At 44.1% G+C, this 19,368-nt stretch overlaps 1 protein-coding gene across 17 annotated transcripts in view; it reads right to left on the bottom strand.

Moving 5' to 3' along the window:
- The window catches only part of smarca2 (SWI/SNF related BAF chromatin remodeling complex subunit ATPase 2), a 168,129-nt gene that overhangs the window by 63,908 nt on the left and 84,853 nt on the right, over positions 1 to 19,368 (bottom strand). For 6 of the 17 annotated variants that reach the window (XM_090191295.1, XM_090191301.1, XM_090191296.1 and 3 more), the window contains 11 exons: positions 17,136 to 17,378; positions 15,278 to 15,391; positions 14,972 to 15,079; positions 14,562 to 14,675; positions 11,824 to 11,870; positions 11,511 to 11,677; positions 8,554 to 8,717; positions 8,192 to 8,467; positions 7,340 to 7,366; positions 3,319 to 3,396; positions 2,175 to 2,393 (listed from right to left, as the gene is read on the bottom strand). In XM_090191295.1, the coding sequence (XP_090047421.1) occupies positions 2,175 to 2,393; positions 3,319 to 3,396; positions 7,340 to 7,366; positions 8,192 to 8,467; positions 8,554 to 8,717; positions 11,511 to 11,677; positions 11,824 to 11,870; positions 14,562 to 14,675; positions 14,972 to 15,079; positions 15,278 to 15,391; positions 17,136 to 17,378 (1,557 nt within the window). The remainder of the gene's footprint in view (positions 1 to 2,174; positions 2,394 to 3,318; positions 3,397 to 7,339; positions 7,367 to 8,191; positions 8,468 to 8,553; positions 8,718 to 11,510; positions 11,678 to 11,823; positions 11,871 to 14,561; positions 14,676 to 14,971; positions 15,080 to 15,277; positions 15,392 to 17,135; positions 17,379 to 19,368) is intronic. The other 11 variants (XM_090191297.1, XM_090191305.1, XM_090191310.1 and 8 more) reach the window with 5 other exon arrangements.

Raw genomic sequence — 19,368 nt, 5'->3', positions numbered from 1 at the left:
TCACACAGAGAAACTTAAAACTTTCCACCTGCTCCACTGCGGTCCCGTCGATGTGGACAGGGGCGTGCTCCCTCTGCAGTTTCCTGATGTCCACGATGAGCTCCTTTGTTTTGTCGATTTTTTTCCTTCCTGGCACCACACTCCCTATACCCTCATCTCCTCTCTGTAGGCCGTCTCATCATTGTTGGTAATCAGGCCTACTACTGTTGTGTCGTCTGCAAACTTGATGATTGAGTTGGAGGCGTTCTGAGCCCTCTCCTGTACTCCCTTCCCTGTTCACCCACGCAGGTGGACATGGAGTACAGGAGAGGGCTCAGAACGCACCCTTGGGGTCCCCAGTGTTGAGGATCAGCAAAGTGGAGGTGTTGTTTCCAACCTGATGGGGGCGGCCCATCAGGAAGTCCATGACCCAGTTGCACAGGGCGCGGTTCAGACCCAGGGCCACAAGCTAAATTATGAGCTTGGAGGGTACTATGGTGTTGAATGCTGAGCTGTAGTCAATGAACAGCATTCTTACATAGGTATTCCTCTTGTCCAGATGGGATATGGCTAGTGTGCAGTGTGATTGCATCGTCTGTGGATCTATTGGGGTGGTAAGCAAATTTAAGTGGGTATAGGATGCCAGGTAGGGTGATATGATCATTAACTAGGCTTTCAAAGCTCTTCATGATGACAGAAGTGAGTGATACGGAGCGTGGGGACAGCAGACTGGGATAGGGAGAGATTGAATATGTCCGTAAACACTCCAGCCAGCTGGTCTGTGCATGCACTGAGGACGCGGCTAAGGATGCGGTCTTGGCCGGCAGCCTTGCGAGGGTTAACACATTTAAATGTCTTACTCACGTCGGCCACGTAGAAGGAGAGCCCACAATCCTTGGTAGCAGGCCACGTCAGTGGCAGTGTGTTATCCTCAAAGCGGGCAAAGAAGGTGTTTAGCTTGCCTGGAAGGAAGATGTCGGTTTCCGCGAAGTGGCTGGTTTTTGTTTTGTAGTCCGTGATTGTCTGTAGACCCCGCCACATACGTCTCGTGTCTGAGCCGTTGAATTGTGACTCCACTTAGTATCTAGAATGACGTTTTTCCTGTTTGATTGCCTACAGAGTGAAAAACTACCCTGTTTGTATTCGGCCATATTCCCAGTCACCTTGCCATGGTGAAATGCGATTTCCACAGTTTCTGGTTAGGGTAGGTTTTAACAATCACAGTGGGTACAACATCCCCTATACACTTCCTGATAAACTCAGTCACCAAATCAGTGCATTTGTCAATGTAATTCTCAGAGGCTACCCGGAACATATCCCAGTCTGCGTGATCAAAACAATCTTGCAGCGTGGATTCAGACGAGCATTAGCACGGAGCAAAATGGAGATGTGATTGCTGAAGGGAGGGCGGGGGAGGACATTGTATGCATCCCAGAAGTTGGAGTAGCAGTGGTCGAGTGTCTTAGCAGCGTGAGTACTACAGTCAATAAGTTGATAGAACTTCGATAGTGTTTTTTCTTAAATTTGCTTTATTAAAATCCCCAGCTACAACAAATGTGGCCTCAGGATATGTGTAATCCAGTTTGCATAAAGTCCAGTGTAGTACTTTGTGGGCTGTTGTGGTATCGGTTTGAGGGGAAATATACACGGCTATGACTATAACCAAAGAGAATTCTCTTGGTAGGTAGTAAGGTCAACATTTGATTGTGAGGTTTTCTCGGTCGGGTGAAAAAAAGGACTTGAGTTTATGTATGTTATCACAATCACACCATGAGTAGTTAATCATGAAACATACACCCCCGCCTTTCTTCTTCCTGGATAGTTTTTTATTCCAGTCTGCATGATATACTGAGAACCGAGCTGGCTGTATGGACAAAGACAGTATATCCCGAGAGAGCATGTTTCTGTGAAACAGAGTATGTTACAATCCCTGATGTCTCTCTGGAAGGAGATCCTCGCCCTGAACTCATCTACTTTATTATCCAGAAACTGAACATTAGCGAGTAATACACTCGGAAGCGGTGGATGGTGGATTGTCCCATTCCTTAGGGTTATTTAGCTCTCCCTACCACTAGGGGGTTGATGGGATTAAGAATTAGATTCTGGCAAACCCTGAGTCATTGTTTCTATGTTTTGTTTCATCTTTATAAATAATTAAGTTATTATTGAGAATAAAATAATATGTTCCAGCCTACCCTGAGCCACTGTTTCTCTGTCAGGGCGTCGCTGTAGTCAACGTCGCCTCTCCTGCGTGATCCTCTGCCGAAGATCTTCTCCTCCTCTTCCTCGCAGGTGAGCCGCTCCACCTCTGCGTCATCCTTGACGATCCAAGATGGCAGCTCATCCTCCTCCATCAGACGTGGCTTCCTTTTAGGGTTCCTGGCGTCCTCCCGCCGCCGGTCCAGGTCCATACTCTAAAGAGGAAACAACTCTTTATTGATTTCTAACCCTAACCTTTAGCCTAACCCTTAAACTTCACCCTATCCCAAACTTTAACCTTTACCTTAATCCTAATCTTTACCCTAACCTTTACCCTATCCCAAACCTTAACCTTTACCCTAACCTTTACCCTTTCCCTAACCTTTATCCCAGCCTTTACCCTAACCTTTACCCTTTCCCTAACCTTTATCCCAGCCTTTACCCTAACCTTACCCCTAACCTTTACCCTTTCCCTAACCTTTATCCCAGCCTTTACCCTAACCTTTCCCTAACCTTTATCCCAGCCTTTACCCTAACCTTTACCCTTTCCATTTCCCTAACCTTTATCCCAGCCTTTACCTTAACCCTTTCCCTAACCTTTACCTTAATCCTAACCTTTACCTTAATCCTAACCTTACCCCTAACCTTTACCCTAACATTTACCCTTTCCCTAACCTTTATCCCAGCCTTTACCCTAACCTTTCCCCTAACCTTTCCCCCAGCCTTTACCCCTAACATTTACCCTTTCCATTTCCCTAACCTTTATCCCAGCCTTTACCCTAACCTTTCCCTAACCTTTATCCTAGCCTTTATCCCAGCCTTTAAACTAACCTTTACCCTTTCCATTTCCCTAACCTTTATCCCAGCCTTTACCCTAACCTTTACCTTAACCCTTTCCCTAACCTTTACCTTAATGCTAACCTTTACCCTAACCTTTACCTTAATCCTAACCTTACCCTTTCCCTAACCTTTACCTTAATCCTAACCTTTACCCTTTCCTTAACCTTTACCCTTTCCCTAACCTTTACCTTAATCCTAACCTTTACGCTATAGTGATCTTATTGTGTCAGTATTCAAACTCATATTAATGTCTCGAAAGCACCATACCAAAGGCTACTGTTAATGTAATGTGCTTCACACCATGAACAGCTCAAACTCATCCTCATTACGGGCGATCATCTGGTTCAGAGTCTCATCATCAGGCACCTCGTCTTCCTCCTACAGACACACAATACAAAAAGACAGACATCAGACAGTACAGAACGAGACATCAGACAGTACAGATGTATGCTGTTTCTGCATTGTATGCCGTAACTGTATTGTACCGTATACTGTACCTGTGTTTTGTGCTGTACCTGCATTGTATTGTATGATGTACCTATATTGTATTTTATACCTGTATTGCAGGGTATTCTACTGTATTGTAGTATGCTGTACCAGGGTATTCTACTGCATTGTATGCTGTACCAGGGTATTCTATTGCAGTGTATGCTGTACCAGGGTATTCTACTGCATTGTAGTGTGCTGTACCAGGGTATTCTAATGCATTGTAGTATGCTGTACCAGGGTATTCTACTGCATTGTATGCTGTACCAGGGTATTCTATTGCATTGTATGCTGTACCAGGGTATTCTATTCCATTGTAGTATGCTGTACCAGGGTATTCTACTGCATTGTAGTATGCTGTACCAGGGTAATCTACTGCATTGTATGCTGTACCAGGGTATTCTATTGCATTGTAGTATGCTGTACCAGGGTATTCTACTGCATTGTAGTATGCTGTACCAGGGTATTCTATTGCAGTGTATGCTGTACCAGGGTATTCTACTGCATTGTATGCTGTACCAGGGTATTCTATTGCAATGTATGCTGTACCAGGGTATTCTACTGCATTGTAGTGTGCTGTACCAGGGTATTCTACTGCATTGTAGTATGCTGTACCAGGGTATTCTACTGCATTGTATGCTGTACCAGGGTATTCTATTGCATTGTAGTATGCTGTACCAGGGTATTCTACTGCATTGTAGTATGCTGTACCAGGGTATTCTACTGCATTGTATGCTGTACCAGGGTATTCTATTGCATTGTATGCTGTACCAGGGTATTCTATTCCATTGTAGTATGCTGTACCAGGGTATTCTACTGCATTGTAGTATGCTGTACCAGGGTAATCTACTGCATTGTAGTGTGCTGTACCAGGGTATTCTACTGCATTGTAATATGCTGTACCAGGGTATTCTACTGCATTGTATGCTGTACCAGGGTATTCTATTGCATTGTAGTATGCTGTACCAGGGTATTCTACTGCATTGTATGCTGTACCAGGGTATTCTATTGCATTGTAGTATGCTGTACCAGGGTATTCTACTGCATTGTACGCTGTACCAGGGTATTCTATTGCATTGTATGCTGTACCAGGGTATTCTACTGCATTGTAGTATGCTGTACCAGGGTATTCTACTGCATTGTAGTATGCTGTACCAGGGTATTCTACTGCATTGTATGCTGTACCAGGGTATTCTATTGCATTGTATGCTGTACCAGGGTATTATATTGCATTGTATGCTGTACCAGGGTATTCTATTGCATTGTACTATGCTGTACCAGGGTATTCTACTGCATTGTAGTATGCTGTACCAGGGTATTCTACTGCAATTTAGTATGCTGTACCAGGGTATTCTACTGCATTGTAGTGTGCTGTACCAGGGTATTCTACTGCATTGTAGTATGCTGTACCAGGGTATTCTACTGCATTGTATGCTGTACCACGGTATTCTAATGTATTGTATGCTGTACCAGGGTATTCTATTCCATTGTAGTATGCTGTACCAGGGTATTCTACTGCATTGTAGTATGCTGTACCAGGGTAATCTACTGCATTGTAGTGTGCTGTACCAGGGTATTCTACTGCATTGTAATATGCTGTACCAGGGTATTCTACTGCATTGTATGCTGTACCAGGGTATTCTACTGCATTGTAGTGTGCTGTACCAGGGTATTCTACTGCATTGTAATATGCTGTACCAGGGTATTCTACTGCATTGTATGCTGTACCAGGGTATTCTACTGCATTGTAGTGTGCTGTACCAGGGTATTCTACTGCATTGTAATATGCTGTACCAGGGTATTCTACTGCATTGTATGCTGTACCACGGTATTCTACTGCATTGTATGCTGTACCAGGGTATTCTATTGCATTGTAGTATGCTGTACCAGGGTATTCTACTGCATTGTACACTGTACCAGGGTAATCTACTGCATTGTAGTGTGCTGTACCAGGGTATTCTACTGCATTGTATGCTGTACCAGGGTATTCTACTGCATTGTATGCTGTACCAGGGTATTCTACTCCATTGTAGTATGCTGAACCAGGGTATTCTACTGCATTGTAGTATGCTGTACCAGGGTATTCTACTGAATTGTAGTATGCTGTACCAGGGTATTCTGTTGCATTGTAGTATGCTGTACCAGGGTATTCTATTGCATTGTGTGCTCTACCAGGGTATTCTACTGCATTGTAGTATGCTGTACCATGGTATTATATTGCATTGTAGTATGCTGTACCAGGGTATTTTGTTGCATTGTAGTATGCTGTACCAGGGTATTCTATTGCATTGTGTGCTGTACCTGTATTGTATTGTTTGCTGGACCTGTATTGTATGCTGTATCTGTATTTTATTATATGCTGTACCTGTATTTTATTGTTTGCTGTACCTGTAGTGTATGCTGTATTGTATTGCATTGTATGCTGTAACTGTATTGTACCGTATACTGTACCTGTATTGTATTGTATGCTGCACCTGTATTGTATTGTATGCTGCACCTGTATTGTATTTTATAACTGTATTGTCTGTTGAACCTGTATTATATTGTATTGTATGCTGTACCTGTATTGTATGCTGGACCTGTATTGTATTGTATGTTGTACCTGTATTGTATGCTGTACCTGTATTGTATGCTGCATCTGTATTGTATTGTATGCTGTACCTGTAGTGTATTGTATGCTGTACCTGTATTGTATGCTGTACCTGTAATGTATTGTATGCTGTACCTGTAGTATATTGTATGCTGTACCTGTAATGTATTGTATGCTGTACCTGTAGTATATTGTATGCTGTACCTGTATTGTATTGTATGCTGTACTTGTATTGTATTGTGTACTGTACCTGTACTGGAATAGAATGCTGCACCTGTATTGTATTGTATGCTGTACCTGTATTGTATTGTATGCTGTACCTGTATTGTATTGTATGCTGCACCTGTATTGTATTGTATGCTGCACCTGTATTGTATTGTACGGTATAATATATTTGTATTGTATGCTGTACTTGTATTGTATTGTGTACTGTACCTGTACTGGAATAGAATGCTGCACCTGAATTGTATTGTATGCTGCACCTGTATTGTATTGTATGCTGCACCTGTATTGTATTGTATGCTGTACTTGTATTGTATTGTATGCTGCACCTGTATTGTATTGTATGCTGTACCTGTAATGTATTGTATGCTGTACCTGTAGTATATTGTATGCTGTACCTGTATTGTATTGTATGCTGTACTTGTATTGTATTGTGTACTGTACCTGTACTGGAATAGAATGCTGCACCTGTATTGTATTGTACGGTATAATATATTTGTATTGTATGATGGACCAGTATTGTATGCTGTACCTGTAGTGTATTGTATTGTATTGAACACCGATCCGTCCTCCATGCATTCCCTACTGGGCTTCACAAAGCCATGCAGTAGTCAGCCAGCCATTCGAGATAGAAATTGGCTGTGGGCACTGATCTAAGATCAGCTTACCCTCCCCCAGTCCAAACCTTTTTTAACCTGAACCTTAATAAAATATATAAAACTGATCCTAGATCAGCCTCTGGGGCCGACCTACTCCTATTCCTGTCCAGCCAGGAAGCCAGCCAGCCAGTCAGTCAGCCAGCCAGCCAGCCAGCCAGCCAGCCAGCCAGCCAGCCAGCCATTCATACAGGCTGATGTTACGCCGGAAAGCGTAGATGACAATATGATGATAATAGTTGTTAATTACTATAGCCACAATATGATGATAATAACAGTTGTTAATTACTATAGCCACAATATGATGAAAATAACAGTTGTTAATTACCATAGCCACAATATGATGAAAATAACAGTTGTTAATTACCATAGCCACCTGACTTTTCTCTTCCTCCTTCATTTAGAAGGAAAAACACAAGAACACAAGAAACATTCACATTATATGGCTTTGTTAAGGCTTCTACCATGTTGAGGATAATGGATCAAGAATAAGCTGCACATTGTAGATGCATATAGTATAACATGGTATGGTATGCATTCTGTGTGCTTAGGAATTTCCTCAGTACTGATCTCACCTAAACTAACTGGTTTCATGTCATCTACGTTTTCCATATACTGTCAGTGAGTTTTAGCATGGTTGAACGAGGCTATGTGAGTTTTAACATGGTTGAATGAGAATAAGTCATTTCAGCATGGTTGAACGAGGCTAAGTCAGTTTTAGCATGGTTAAACGAGGCTAAATTAGTTTTAGCATGGTTGAACGAGGCTAAGTGAGTTTTAGCATGGTTGAACGAGGCTAGGTGTTGTTTTAGCATGGTTGAAAGAGGCTAGGTGAGTTTTAGCATGGTTGAATGAGGCTAGGTGAGTTTTAACATTGTTGAATGAGGCTAGGTGAGTTTTAACATTGTTGAATGAGGCTAGGTGAGTTTTAGCATGGTTGAACGAGGCTAGGTGTTGTTTTAGCATGGTTGAATGAGGCTAGGTGAGTTTTAGCATGGTTGAATGAGGCTAGGTGAGTTTTAGCATGGTTGAATGAGGCTAGGTGAGTTTTAACATTGTTGAATAGTTTTTGTATCTGGGCACTTTGGTTTTATGGTCCTCACTAGATCAGTTGTGTTACATGGCTCAACCCTCTAGATCAGTTGTGTTACATGGCTCAACCCTCTAGATCAGTTGTGTTACATGGATCTAGGTGAATGTGTGAACATCTCCAACATACCTGCAAGGAACTGCATTTAATCTTTATTCCCACGCCACCGTGACCAACCTCATTCTGCTCTTCTGTTTCCAGTATGGCCTGTAAAAAGGCTCTCCTCTCGTGGCTGGAGGACTTCTGGTCAAACATCCCGGCTTGAATCACCTTCTGGTCCACGTTCAGTTTGTACTTAGCAGCCGCTAGGATCTTCTCCTCCACACTGTTGACCGTACACAGACGCAGAACACGCACCTCGTTCTTCTGACCAATACGATGAGCCCTGTCCTGGGCTTGGAGGTCCTGGGAGCCAATCAGAACAGAGAAACTACAGGGTTAGCCAGGGGTAACTAGAATGTTTGTGTGTGTGTGTGTGTGTGTGTGTGTACCTGGTGAGGGTTCCAGTCAGAGTCAAAGATGACCACAGTGTCCGCAGCCTGCAGGTTGAGGCCCAGTCCCCCGGCTCTGGTGCTCAGTAGGAACACAAAGTACTGGGAACCTTTCTCATTGAACTTCTTCAGCAGCGCCGCACGGTCCTCAGACTTGGTGGTGCCTACAACACACAGCAACACATACCACAAGCACCGTACTTCAATACACCTGTCATAAACTGATGAAAACAGGTGAAAACATTGTTGAGGCGCAGGTAAAGGAGGCTGCATTTGGATTAGGTTAAAGTTAAGACAATTTCATACCGTATAGGCATAGGTAGTGGAAGGTGAGGTATGGTTAAAGTTTAGGGTCAGAGATGCATACAGTCGAGGCGCAAGTCAATCTAAAATGGCGCTGGAAGAAATGGCAGCAGTTGTCACGTTCTGACCATAGTTCTTGTGTGTTTTCCTTGTTTTAGTGTTGGTCAGGACGTGAGCTGGGTGGGCATTCTATGTTGTGTGTCTAGTTTGTCTATTTCTATGTTTGGCCTGATATGGTTCTCATTCAGAGGCAGGTGTTAATAATTGTCTCTGATTGGGAACCATATTTAGGTAGCCTGTTTTGTGTTGGGATGTGTGGGTGGTTGTTTCCTGTCTTTGTGTTCTCTGCACCAGATAGGATTGTTTTGTGTTGGGATGTGTGGGTGGTTGTTTCCTGTATTTGTGTTCTCTGCACCAGATAGGACTGTTTTGTGTTGGGATGTGTGGGTGGTTGTTTCCTGTCTCTGTGTTCTCTGCACCAGGTTGGACTGTTTCGGGTTTTGCCACGTTTATTGTTTTGTAGTGTGTTCATGTTGAGTTTCTGTCATTAAATAACCATGGACACTTACCACGCTGCGCTTTGGTCCTCTCCTTCCCAGGAAGAAAGCCGTTACGGGCGCCCAACCAATTGTGCTACTATGTGTTTTTTTCTGCGATATTTGTAACTTATTTTGTACATAATGTTTCTGCAACCGTATCTTACGGCAGAAAATAGCTTCTGGATTTCAGGACAGCGATCACTCACCTCGGATTAAACAAAGATTTTATCTACAACAAGTAAGAAGCACAGGACATTCTCCAAACACCCGACAGGGCTGACATCCCCGTTATTTGCAAGAGGAAGCGACGCAGGTAGAGGACAATGAGCCGGATTGTCACGGCTTCCGCCGAAGTCGGCTCCTCTCCTTGTTCGGGTGGCGTTCGGCGGTTGACGTCACCGGTTTTCTAGCCATCGCCGCTCCATTTTTCATGTATCCATTTGTTTTGTCTTGTTCCCTGCACACCTGCTTTTCATTCCCCAATCAATCTACATGTATTTATTCCTCTGTTCCCCATCATGTCTTCATGTAAGATTGTTTGTGTGATACATGTTTTTGTACGCACTAGGCTTGTGTGTGTGAATGATTACAGACCCGTAGCACTCACATCCGTAGCCATGAAGTGCTTTGAAAGGTTGGTAATGGCTCACATCAACACCATTATCCTAGAAACCCTAGACCCACTCAATTTGCATACCGCCCAAACAGATCCACAGATGGACAAAAGGAACACTTATATGAGAATGCTATTTATTGACTACAGCTCAGCGTTCAACACCATAGTGCCATCAAAGCTCATCACTAAGCAAAGGATCCTGGGACTAAACACCTACCTCCCATCCGGGACTTCCTGACGGGCCGCCCCCTGGTGGTGAGGGTAGGTAACAACACATCTGCACGTTGATCCTCAACACTGGAGCTCCCCAGGGGTGCATGCTCAGTCCCCTTCTGTACTCCCTGTTCACCCACGACTGAATGGCCAGGCACGACTCCAAAACCATCATTAAGTTTGCAGACGACAGTGGTAGGCCTGATCACCGACAACGACGAGACAGCCTATAGGGAGGAGGTCAGAGACCAGGCCGGGTGGAGCCAGAATAACAACCTCTCCCTCAACGTGATCAAGACTAAGGAGATGATTGTGGACTAGAGGAAAAAGAGGACCGAGCACACCCCCATTCACATCGACAGGGCTGTAGTGGAGCAGGTTGAGAGGTTGAGAGCTTCAAGTTCATTGGTGTCCACATCAACAACAAACTAGAATGGTACACACACACCAAGACAGTCGTGAAGAGGGCACGACAAAGCCTATTCTCACTCAAGAAACTAAAAAGATTTGGCATGGGTCCTGAGATCCTCAAAAGGTTCTACAGCTGCAACATCGAGAGCATCCTGACTGGTTGCATCACTGCCTTTGCATCACTGCCGAGCAATTGCTCGGCCTCTGACCGCAAGGCACCGCAGAGGGTAATGCGTACGGCCCAGCACATCACTGGGGCCAAGCCTCCTGCCATCTACACCAGGCGGTGTCAGAGGAAGGCCCTAAAAATTGTCAAAGACCCCAGCCACCCCAGTCATAGACTGTTCTCTCTGCTACCGCATGGCAAGCGGTACCGGAGTGTCAAGTCTTGGACAAAAAGGCTTCTCAACAGTTTTTACCCCCAAGCCATAAGACTCCTGAACAGGTAATCAAATGGCTACCCGGACTATTTGCATTGTGTTCCCCCCCAACCCTTCTTTTTACGCTGCTGCTACTCTCTGTTTATCATATATGCATAGTCACTTTAACCATATCTACATGTACATCCTACCTCAATCAGTCTGACTAACCGGTGTCTGTATGTAGCCTCGCTACTTTTATAGCCTCTCTACCCTATATAGCCTCTCTACTGTATATAGCCTCTACTGTATATAGCCTCTCTACTGTATATAGCCTCTACTGTATATAGCCTCTCTACTGTATATAGCCTGTCTTTTTACTGTTTTATTTCTTTACCTACCTATTGTAAACCTAATACCTTTTTTGCACTATTGGTTCAGCGCACGTGACAAATAAACTTTGATTTGACTTGAAGTAGGGGAAATTGAGGTATGGTTAGGGTCAGAGATACATACCGTCGAGGCGCAAGTAGAGGAAATTGCGGTAAGCAAAGTAGTCCTCCATGATGGTCATGAGTGATGTCATCTGACAGAACAGCAGAACTCTGTGGTTGGTGACATGCAGCTTGGGAAGGATCCGGTCCAGCAGCTCAAACTTCCCTGATGCACGGTACAGCTCGTGTCTGGGGTGGAGGGCAAGGAGAATAAATAACCATCTGGTCCCAGAAGGGAAAAGTGTTGTCTGGGGTGTTTAGCGTTCGGCTTTTGAAGGAAAGTCATGTTTTGTTTAATAACTGAATGGGCAATGTTGAGTATCTTAATATCTTACCCGCTTATAACGCCGTTCGGGAAGCCTAAGTGCTCAGCAAAGGACTCCTGTGAGACAAGACAGATAGTGGAAAATCAGAATTGAATTAAAAATCTATTTTCTTAGAGTTTATTTGTGATTAGCCGGCACATCTACATAGTTATCAGATAACAAATCCTAACTCCACTAAGTAAATAATGTATATATATATATAGATTGAATTGTGTGAATTAAAACAGACACAAATGAAACATCTGCATGCAGTCTGGGACCAACTAAAATGTTGCCGAATTCTTCTAGTAAACAACTCATTAAAGGTTTCACTGCCGAGACAATAAAACAAGACCATGATGGTGGGCTGTGGCTGGGTGTCACATCTCAGACAGGCCTGGGGTGGCTAGTCTTACCCTGCCAGACAGACGTCTACCCTCCAGGCAAGTCTTACCCTGCCAGACTGTGGGGTCAGGTTTATGCTCCAGAAAAAGCAGTAACACTGCTGATTCAACTTATATGTCTGTGTTGAAGGCCGTGTCTAAGCTTGACACTTACATGAAACTTCTGCTACTTCTCACTGTGTGTGGATTTCTCCTCAGTCTGGGCATAATCAGGCTACGGAAAGTGCATACAGTGGGCAAAGTCATCAGCACTCTGCCCACCAGCCTTCAGAAAACTTGTACTTTGAGACAGAGAGGCACCTTTTCATAATAACGTTGGGAGGAAATACATTCCTAGCGTGTGAGGAATATGTTTGATGGCCTCATAAATGCTAGCCAGCTAGCTAATATTTAGAAAAAAACTATTTTTTTGTTTGGCTAGAGTTATGGTAACCTGTTTGCAATCACTTTAGCTGTGTCTGCTAGCTTGCTGGCTAACTACATAGGTTAGCTTGCTAGTTAGCTACAGTAGTTAGCTACTGCCATCAAGTTGTTGCTGTGTTATCATATTTTGCCTATTCCACAGTTTGCAGGATGCATACTGACAATTTAATATAGCGCAGGAAAAGGGAATCCGGATTCAATGTGGACACATTTAAATAGCTGTAGACACATGATGCGTTCAGAATTCCATGACCAGAACTCCATAATCAGAATAGAAAAACTGCAGTAACTGTGAAGTCTAGACATAGCAGAACACTGATTCGTTGGTAACTTGAATCAGGGGTGTTACGGCATGTAAGCTAGCGTTCCTCAATGTGTTGGAACATTGTAACATATCTCTACATTGGAACATGTAGGAGTGGTTCTAGATCTAACATACCTCAATGTGCTGGAACACGTAGGAGTGGTTCTAGATCTAACATACCTCAATGTGCTGGAACACGTAGGAATGGTTCTAGATCTAACATACCTCAATGTGCTGGAACACGTAGGAGTGGTTCTAGATCTAACATACCTCAATGTGCTGGAACACGTAGGAGTGGTTCTAGATCTAACATACCTCAATGTGCTGGAACACGTAGGAATGGTTCTAGATCTAACATACCTCAAAGTGCTGGAACATGTAGGAGTGGTTCTAGATCTAACATACCCCAATGTGCTGGAACACGTAGGAGTGGTTCTAGATCTAACATACCTCAATGTGCTGGAACACGTAGGAGTGGTTCTAGATCTAACATACCTCAATGTAGTGGAACATGTAGGAGTGGTTCTAGATCTAATGTACCTCTATATTGGAACATGTAGAGGTGTCTAGATCGAATGTACCTCAATGTGTTGGAACATGTCATGTACCTCAATCTGCAGGAACATGTAGGGGTGGTTCTAGATCTAATGCACCTCAACATGTTGGAACATGTAGGGGTGGTTCTAGATCTAATGCACCTCAACGTGTTTGAACATGTAACATACCTCAATGTGTTGGAACATGTAGGGGTGGTTCTAGATCTAATGTACCTCTATATTGGAACATGTAGAGGTGTCTAGATCGAATGTACCTCAATGTGTTGGAACATGTCATGTACCTCAATCTGCAGGAACATGTAGGGGTGGTTCTAGATCTAATGCACCTCAACATGTTGGAACATGTAGGGGTGGTTCTAGATCTAATGCACCTCAACGTGTTTGAACATGTAACATACCTCAATGTAGTGGAACATGTAGGAGTGGTTCTAGATCTAATGTACCTCTATATTGGAACATGTAGAGGTGTCTAGATCGAATGTACCTCAATGTGTTGGAACATGTCATGTACCTCAATCTGCAGGAACATGTAGGGGTGGTTCTAGATCTAATGCACCTCAACATGTTGGAACATGTAGGGGTGGTTCTAGATCTAATGCACCTCAACGTGTTTGAACATGTAACATACCTCAATGTGTTGGAACATGTAGGGGTGGTTCTAGAACTAACTTACCTCAATGTGTTAGAACATGTAACCTACCTCAATGTGTGTGAACATGTAAAGGTGGTTCTGAGTGGAATGTACCTCAACGTGTTGGAACATGTAGGAGTGGTTCTAGATCTAATGTACCTCAACGTGTTGGAACATGTAGGAGTGGTTCTAGATCTAATGTACCTCAATGTGTTGGATGGAACATGTAGGAGTGATTCTAGATCTACTGTCACAATGTGTGTGAACACGTAATGTACATCAATGTGTGTGAACATGTAGGGGTGGTTCTAGAACTAACATACCTCAATGTGTGTGAACACGTAATGTACATCAATGTGTGTGAACATGTAGGGGTGGTTCTAGAACTAACATACCTCAATGTGTGTGAACACGTAATGTACATCAATGTGTGAGAACATCTAACGTACCTCAATGTGTGGGAACATGTAACGTACCTCAATGTGTGGGAACATGTAGGGGTGGTTGCAGATCTTCTTCAGCTGCATGATGGTGTTCATCAGGGTCTTCGCTCCTCCTTTACCCTGAGGACCACAATAACAATGTCACATATCTGAGCTGCTTGATCAGGGTCTTCGCTCCTCCTTTACCCTGAGGTCCACAATAACAATGTCACATATCTGAGCTCATAAGGGTCTTTGCTCCTCTACCCTGAGGACCACAATAACAATGTCACATATCTGAGCTCATCAGGGTCTTTGCTCCTCTACCCTGAGGTCCACAATAACAATGTCACATATCTGAGCTGCTTGATTAGGGTCAATAGTTAGAAAGAGAACTGACCGTCACAAAATGAGTTAACAGGATCTCTGCTTCCTACCTTCTTGTCTTTCTCTGATCCATCGGTGAGGAGAATTCCTCTGCCCTGCATGTGACGGTACAGAACCCTCTGGATGGCCGACATATCACACTTGATGACATACTCCACCTACAACATCAAGTATCTGTGGTTTGTTTACATCAAGTATCAATCAATCAATCAATCAAATTTATTTTATATAGCCCTTCGTACATCAGCTGATATCTCAAAGTGCTGTACAGAAACCCAGCCTAAAACAAGTATCATTCAGTACCAAGTATCTGTGGTTTACATACTGTAACGTTTCTATAGTATAAGCCCTCTCACCTTCTCTGGAAGCTGGGACTCCACCTCCTTCTTGAGTCGTCTGAGCAGGAAGGGGCGGAGCACCTTGTGGAGACGGCGGATAATCAGGATTGTCTCTTCCTCATTCAAGTCCACCTGGGGATCAATCAGGGTCCTCCATTAACTTAATCTACTAACAAGCTAGTTACTAGTGTAGTTACTCTAGTGCATTTACTTGTGTAGTTACTCCAGTGTAGTTACTCTAGTGTAGTTACTAGTGTAGTTACTCTAGTGTAGTTACTCTAGTGCAGTTACTCGTGTAGTTACTCTTGTGTAGTTACTCTAGTGTAGTTACTCTAGGGTAGTTACTAGTGTAGGTACTCTAGTGTAGTTACTTGTGTAGTTACTAGGGTAGTTACTCGTGTAGTTACTCTAGGGTTTATGAACTGTTATGTATGGTCATGGACAAAGTCACTACAACAGACCCGTCTGACTGAATATGGCCCAAAGTGCTGAATGTTGTCACCATCTCTCATCTCTAAAGCGTTGCACCACTTTCACAAGTATTTATTTCATTATTTCCGTTTCACAGCTGGACAGATGTTCCTTCTTGAAAATGTAAGGGATGAACGGCATGCATTTCACAGTGGCGCATTATAAATATTATTTCAAAAGAGGAGCATAGAGAAACAATGTATTTAGATATAGAGCTTTTCACATGGTGATCACTATTCACATATTATTATCTATAGAGCTTTTCACATGGTGATCACTATTCACATATTATTATCTAGAGTTATTCACATGGTGATCACTATTCACATATTATTATCTAGAGTTATTCACATGGTGATCACTATTCACATATTATTATCTAGAGTTATTCACATGGTGATCACTATTCACATATTATTATCTAGTTATTCACATGGTGATCACTATTCACATATTATTATCTAGAGTTATTCACATGGTGATCACTATTCACATATTATTATCTAGAGTTATTCACATGGTGATCACTATTCACATATTATTATCTAGTTATTCACATGGTGATCACTATTCACATATTATTATCTAGAGTTATTCACATGGTGATCACTATTCACATATTATTATCTATAGTTATTCACATGGTGATCACTATTCACATATTATTATCTAGAGTTATTCACATGGTGATCACTATTCACATATTATTATCTAGAGTTATTCACATGGTGATCACTATTCACATATTATTATCTATAGTTATTCACATGGTGATCACTATTCACATATTATTATCTATAGAGTTATTCACATGGTGATCACTATTCACATATTATTATCTAGAGTTATTCACATGGTGATCACTATTCACATATTATTATCTAGAGTTATTCACATGGTGATCACTATTCACATATTATTATCTAGAGTTATTCACATGGTGATCACTATTCACATATTATTATCTATAGAGTTATTCACATGGGGATCACTATTCACATTATATTGCAGTCTGCACCTTTTTTGTCATTCAGTCAAATCTTCAATTGATAGAGATTTAGAAAGAGAACTGGTCATGCAGACGTACGCCTATCTGGCTAGGATATAACCCTTACCCTATCTGAGTAGGATATAACCTTTACTCTTACCCTATCTGGCTAGGATATAACCTTGACCTTAAATCCTAGCCAGATAGGGTTATATCCTAGCCAGATAGGGTTATATCCTAGCCAGATAGGGTTATATCCTAGCCAGATAGGGATAACCCTATCTGGCTAGGATATATCCTTTACCCTATCTGGCTAGGATATATCTTTTTAGGATATTGATGCATTTTTATGTATGTTTTGGACCGTGTTTGTCAACTAACTTGACCTTGTAAAGTAGATATGCATTTGACACTCACCCTCTCCCCGGTCATGGCAAAGGGGGCATTGAACCACTGCTCGAAAGTGTTGCAGGACTTGAAGATGGTCGGCAGCAGGAAGTTGAGCAGGGCCCAGAGCTCAGGGAGCTTGTTCTGCAGTGGCGTGCCCGTCAGGAGGAGGCGCCGTGGGGCCACGTAATGGGTATTCAACACCTGGGTCAGCTTACAATGGTGGTTCTTCATACGGTGACCCTCATCTACAATCATGTACTTCCAACGGATCTGGGGAGTGGGGATGGTGTGTGTGTGTATAGGGGATAAAAGAGAAAAGAAAATGGGTTTTATTGCATCTGTGGCTTTGGGTTAAGCACCTGACCCTGCTGTAGAGTAACATGTTGAGGGTTAGGGAGGAGGAGGAGGACCTGACCCTGCTGTAGAGTCACATGTAGAGGGTTAGGGAGGAGGAGGAGGACCTGGCCCTGCTGTAGAGTCACATGTAGAGGGTTAGGGAGGAGGTGTAGGACCTGACCTTGCTGTAGAGTAACATGTAGAGGGTTAGGGAGGAGGAGGAGGACCTGACCCTGCTGTAGAGTCACATGTAGAGGGTTAGGGAGGAGGAGGAGGACCTGACCCTGCTGTAGAGTCACATGTAGAGGGTTAGGGAGGAGGTGGAGGACCTGACCCTGCTGTAGAGTAACATGTAGAGGGTTAGGGAGGAGGAGGACCTGACCCTGCTGTAGAGTCACATGTAGAGGGTTAGGGAGGAGAAGGAGGACCTGACCCTGCAGTAGAGTAACATGTAGAGGGTTAGGGAGGAGGACCTGACCCTGCTGTAGAGTCACATGTAGAGGGTTAGGGAGGAGGTGGAGGACCTGACCCTGCTGTAGAGTAACATGTAGAGGGTTAGGGAGGAGGAGGACCTGACCCTGCTGTAGAGTCACATGTAGAGGGTTAGGGAGGAGAAGGAGGACCTGACCCTGCTGTAGAGTCACACGTAGAGGGTTAGGGAGGAGGAGGAAGACCTGACCCTGCTGTAGAGTCACATGTAGAGGGTTAGGGAGGAGGAGGAGGACCTGACCCTGCTGTAGAGTCACATGTAGAGGGTTAGGGAGGAGGAGGAGGACCTGACCCTGCTGTAGAGTCACATGTAGAGGGTTAGGGAGGAGGAGGAGGACCTGACCCTGCTGTAGAGTCACATGTAGAGGGTTAGGGAGGAGGTGGAGGACCTGACCCTGCTGTAGAAGTCACACGTAGAGGGTTAGGGAGGAGGAGGAGGACCTGACCCTGCTGAAGAAGTCACACGTAGAGGGTTAGGGAGGAGGAGGATGACCTGACCCTGCTGGAGAGTAACATGTAGAGGGTTAGGGAGGAGGACCTGACCCTGCTGTAGAGTAACATGTAGAGGCTTAGGGAGGAGGAGGAGGACCTGACCCTGCTGTAGAGTCACATGTAGAGGGTTAGGGAGGAGGAGGAGGAGGACCTGACCCTGCTGTAGAGTCACATGTAGAGCGTTAGGGAGGAGGAGGAGGATCTGACCCTACTGTAGAGTAACATGTAGAGGCTTAGGGAGGAGGAGGAGGACCTGACCCTGCTGTAGAGTCACATGTAGAGGGTTAGGGAGGAGGAGGACCTGACCCTGCTGTAGAGTCACATGTAGAGGGTTAGGGAGGAGGAGGAGGACCTGACCCTGCTGTAGAGTCACATGTAGAGGGTTAGGGAGGAGGAGGACCTGACCCTGCTGTAGAGTAACATGTAGAGGGTTAGGGAGGAGGAGGACCTGACCCTGCTGTAGAGTCACATGTAGAGGGTTAGGGAGGAGGAGGACCTGACCCTGCAGTAGAGTAACATGTCGAGGGTTAGGGAGGAGGAGGAGGAGGAGGAGGACCTAACCCTGCTGTAGAGTCACATGTAGATGGTTAGGGGGGAGGAGGAGGACCTGACCCTGCTGTAGAAGTCACATGTAGAGGGTTAGGGAGGAGGTGGAGGACCTGACCCTGCTGTAGAGTCACATGTAGAGGGTTAGGGAGGAGGTGGAGGACCTGACCCTGCTGTAGAAGTCACACGTAGAGGGTTAGGGAGGAGGAGGAGGACCTGACCCTGCTGAAGAAGTCACACGTAGAGGGTTAGGGAGGAGGAGGATGACCTGACCCTGCTGGAGAGTAACATGTAGAGGGTTAGGGAGGAGGACCTGACCCTGCTGTAGAGTAACATGTAGAGGCTTAGGGAGGAGGAGGAGGACCTGACCCTGCTGTAGAGTCACATGTAGAGGGTT

This window comes from Oncorhynchus mykiss, chromosome 11, assembly GCF_057628025.1.
Source record: "Oncorhynchus mykiss isolate SJ-2025 chromosome 11, ASM5762802v1, whole genome shotgun sequence".
NCBI classification, from domain to species: domain Eukaryota; kingdom Metazoa; phylum Chordata; class Actinopteri; order Salmoniformes; family Salmonidae; genus Oncorhynchus; species Oncorhynchus mykiss.
This window is presented reverse-complemented; position numbering and strand designations above follow the sequence as displayed.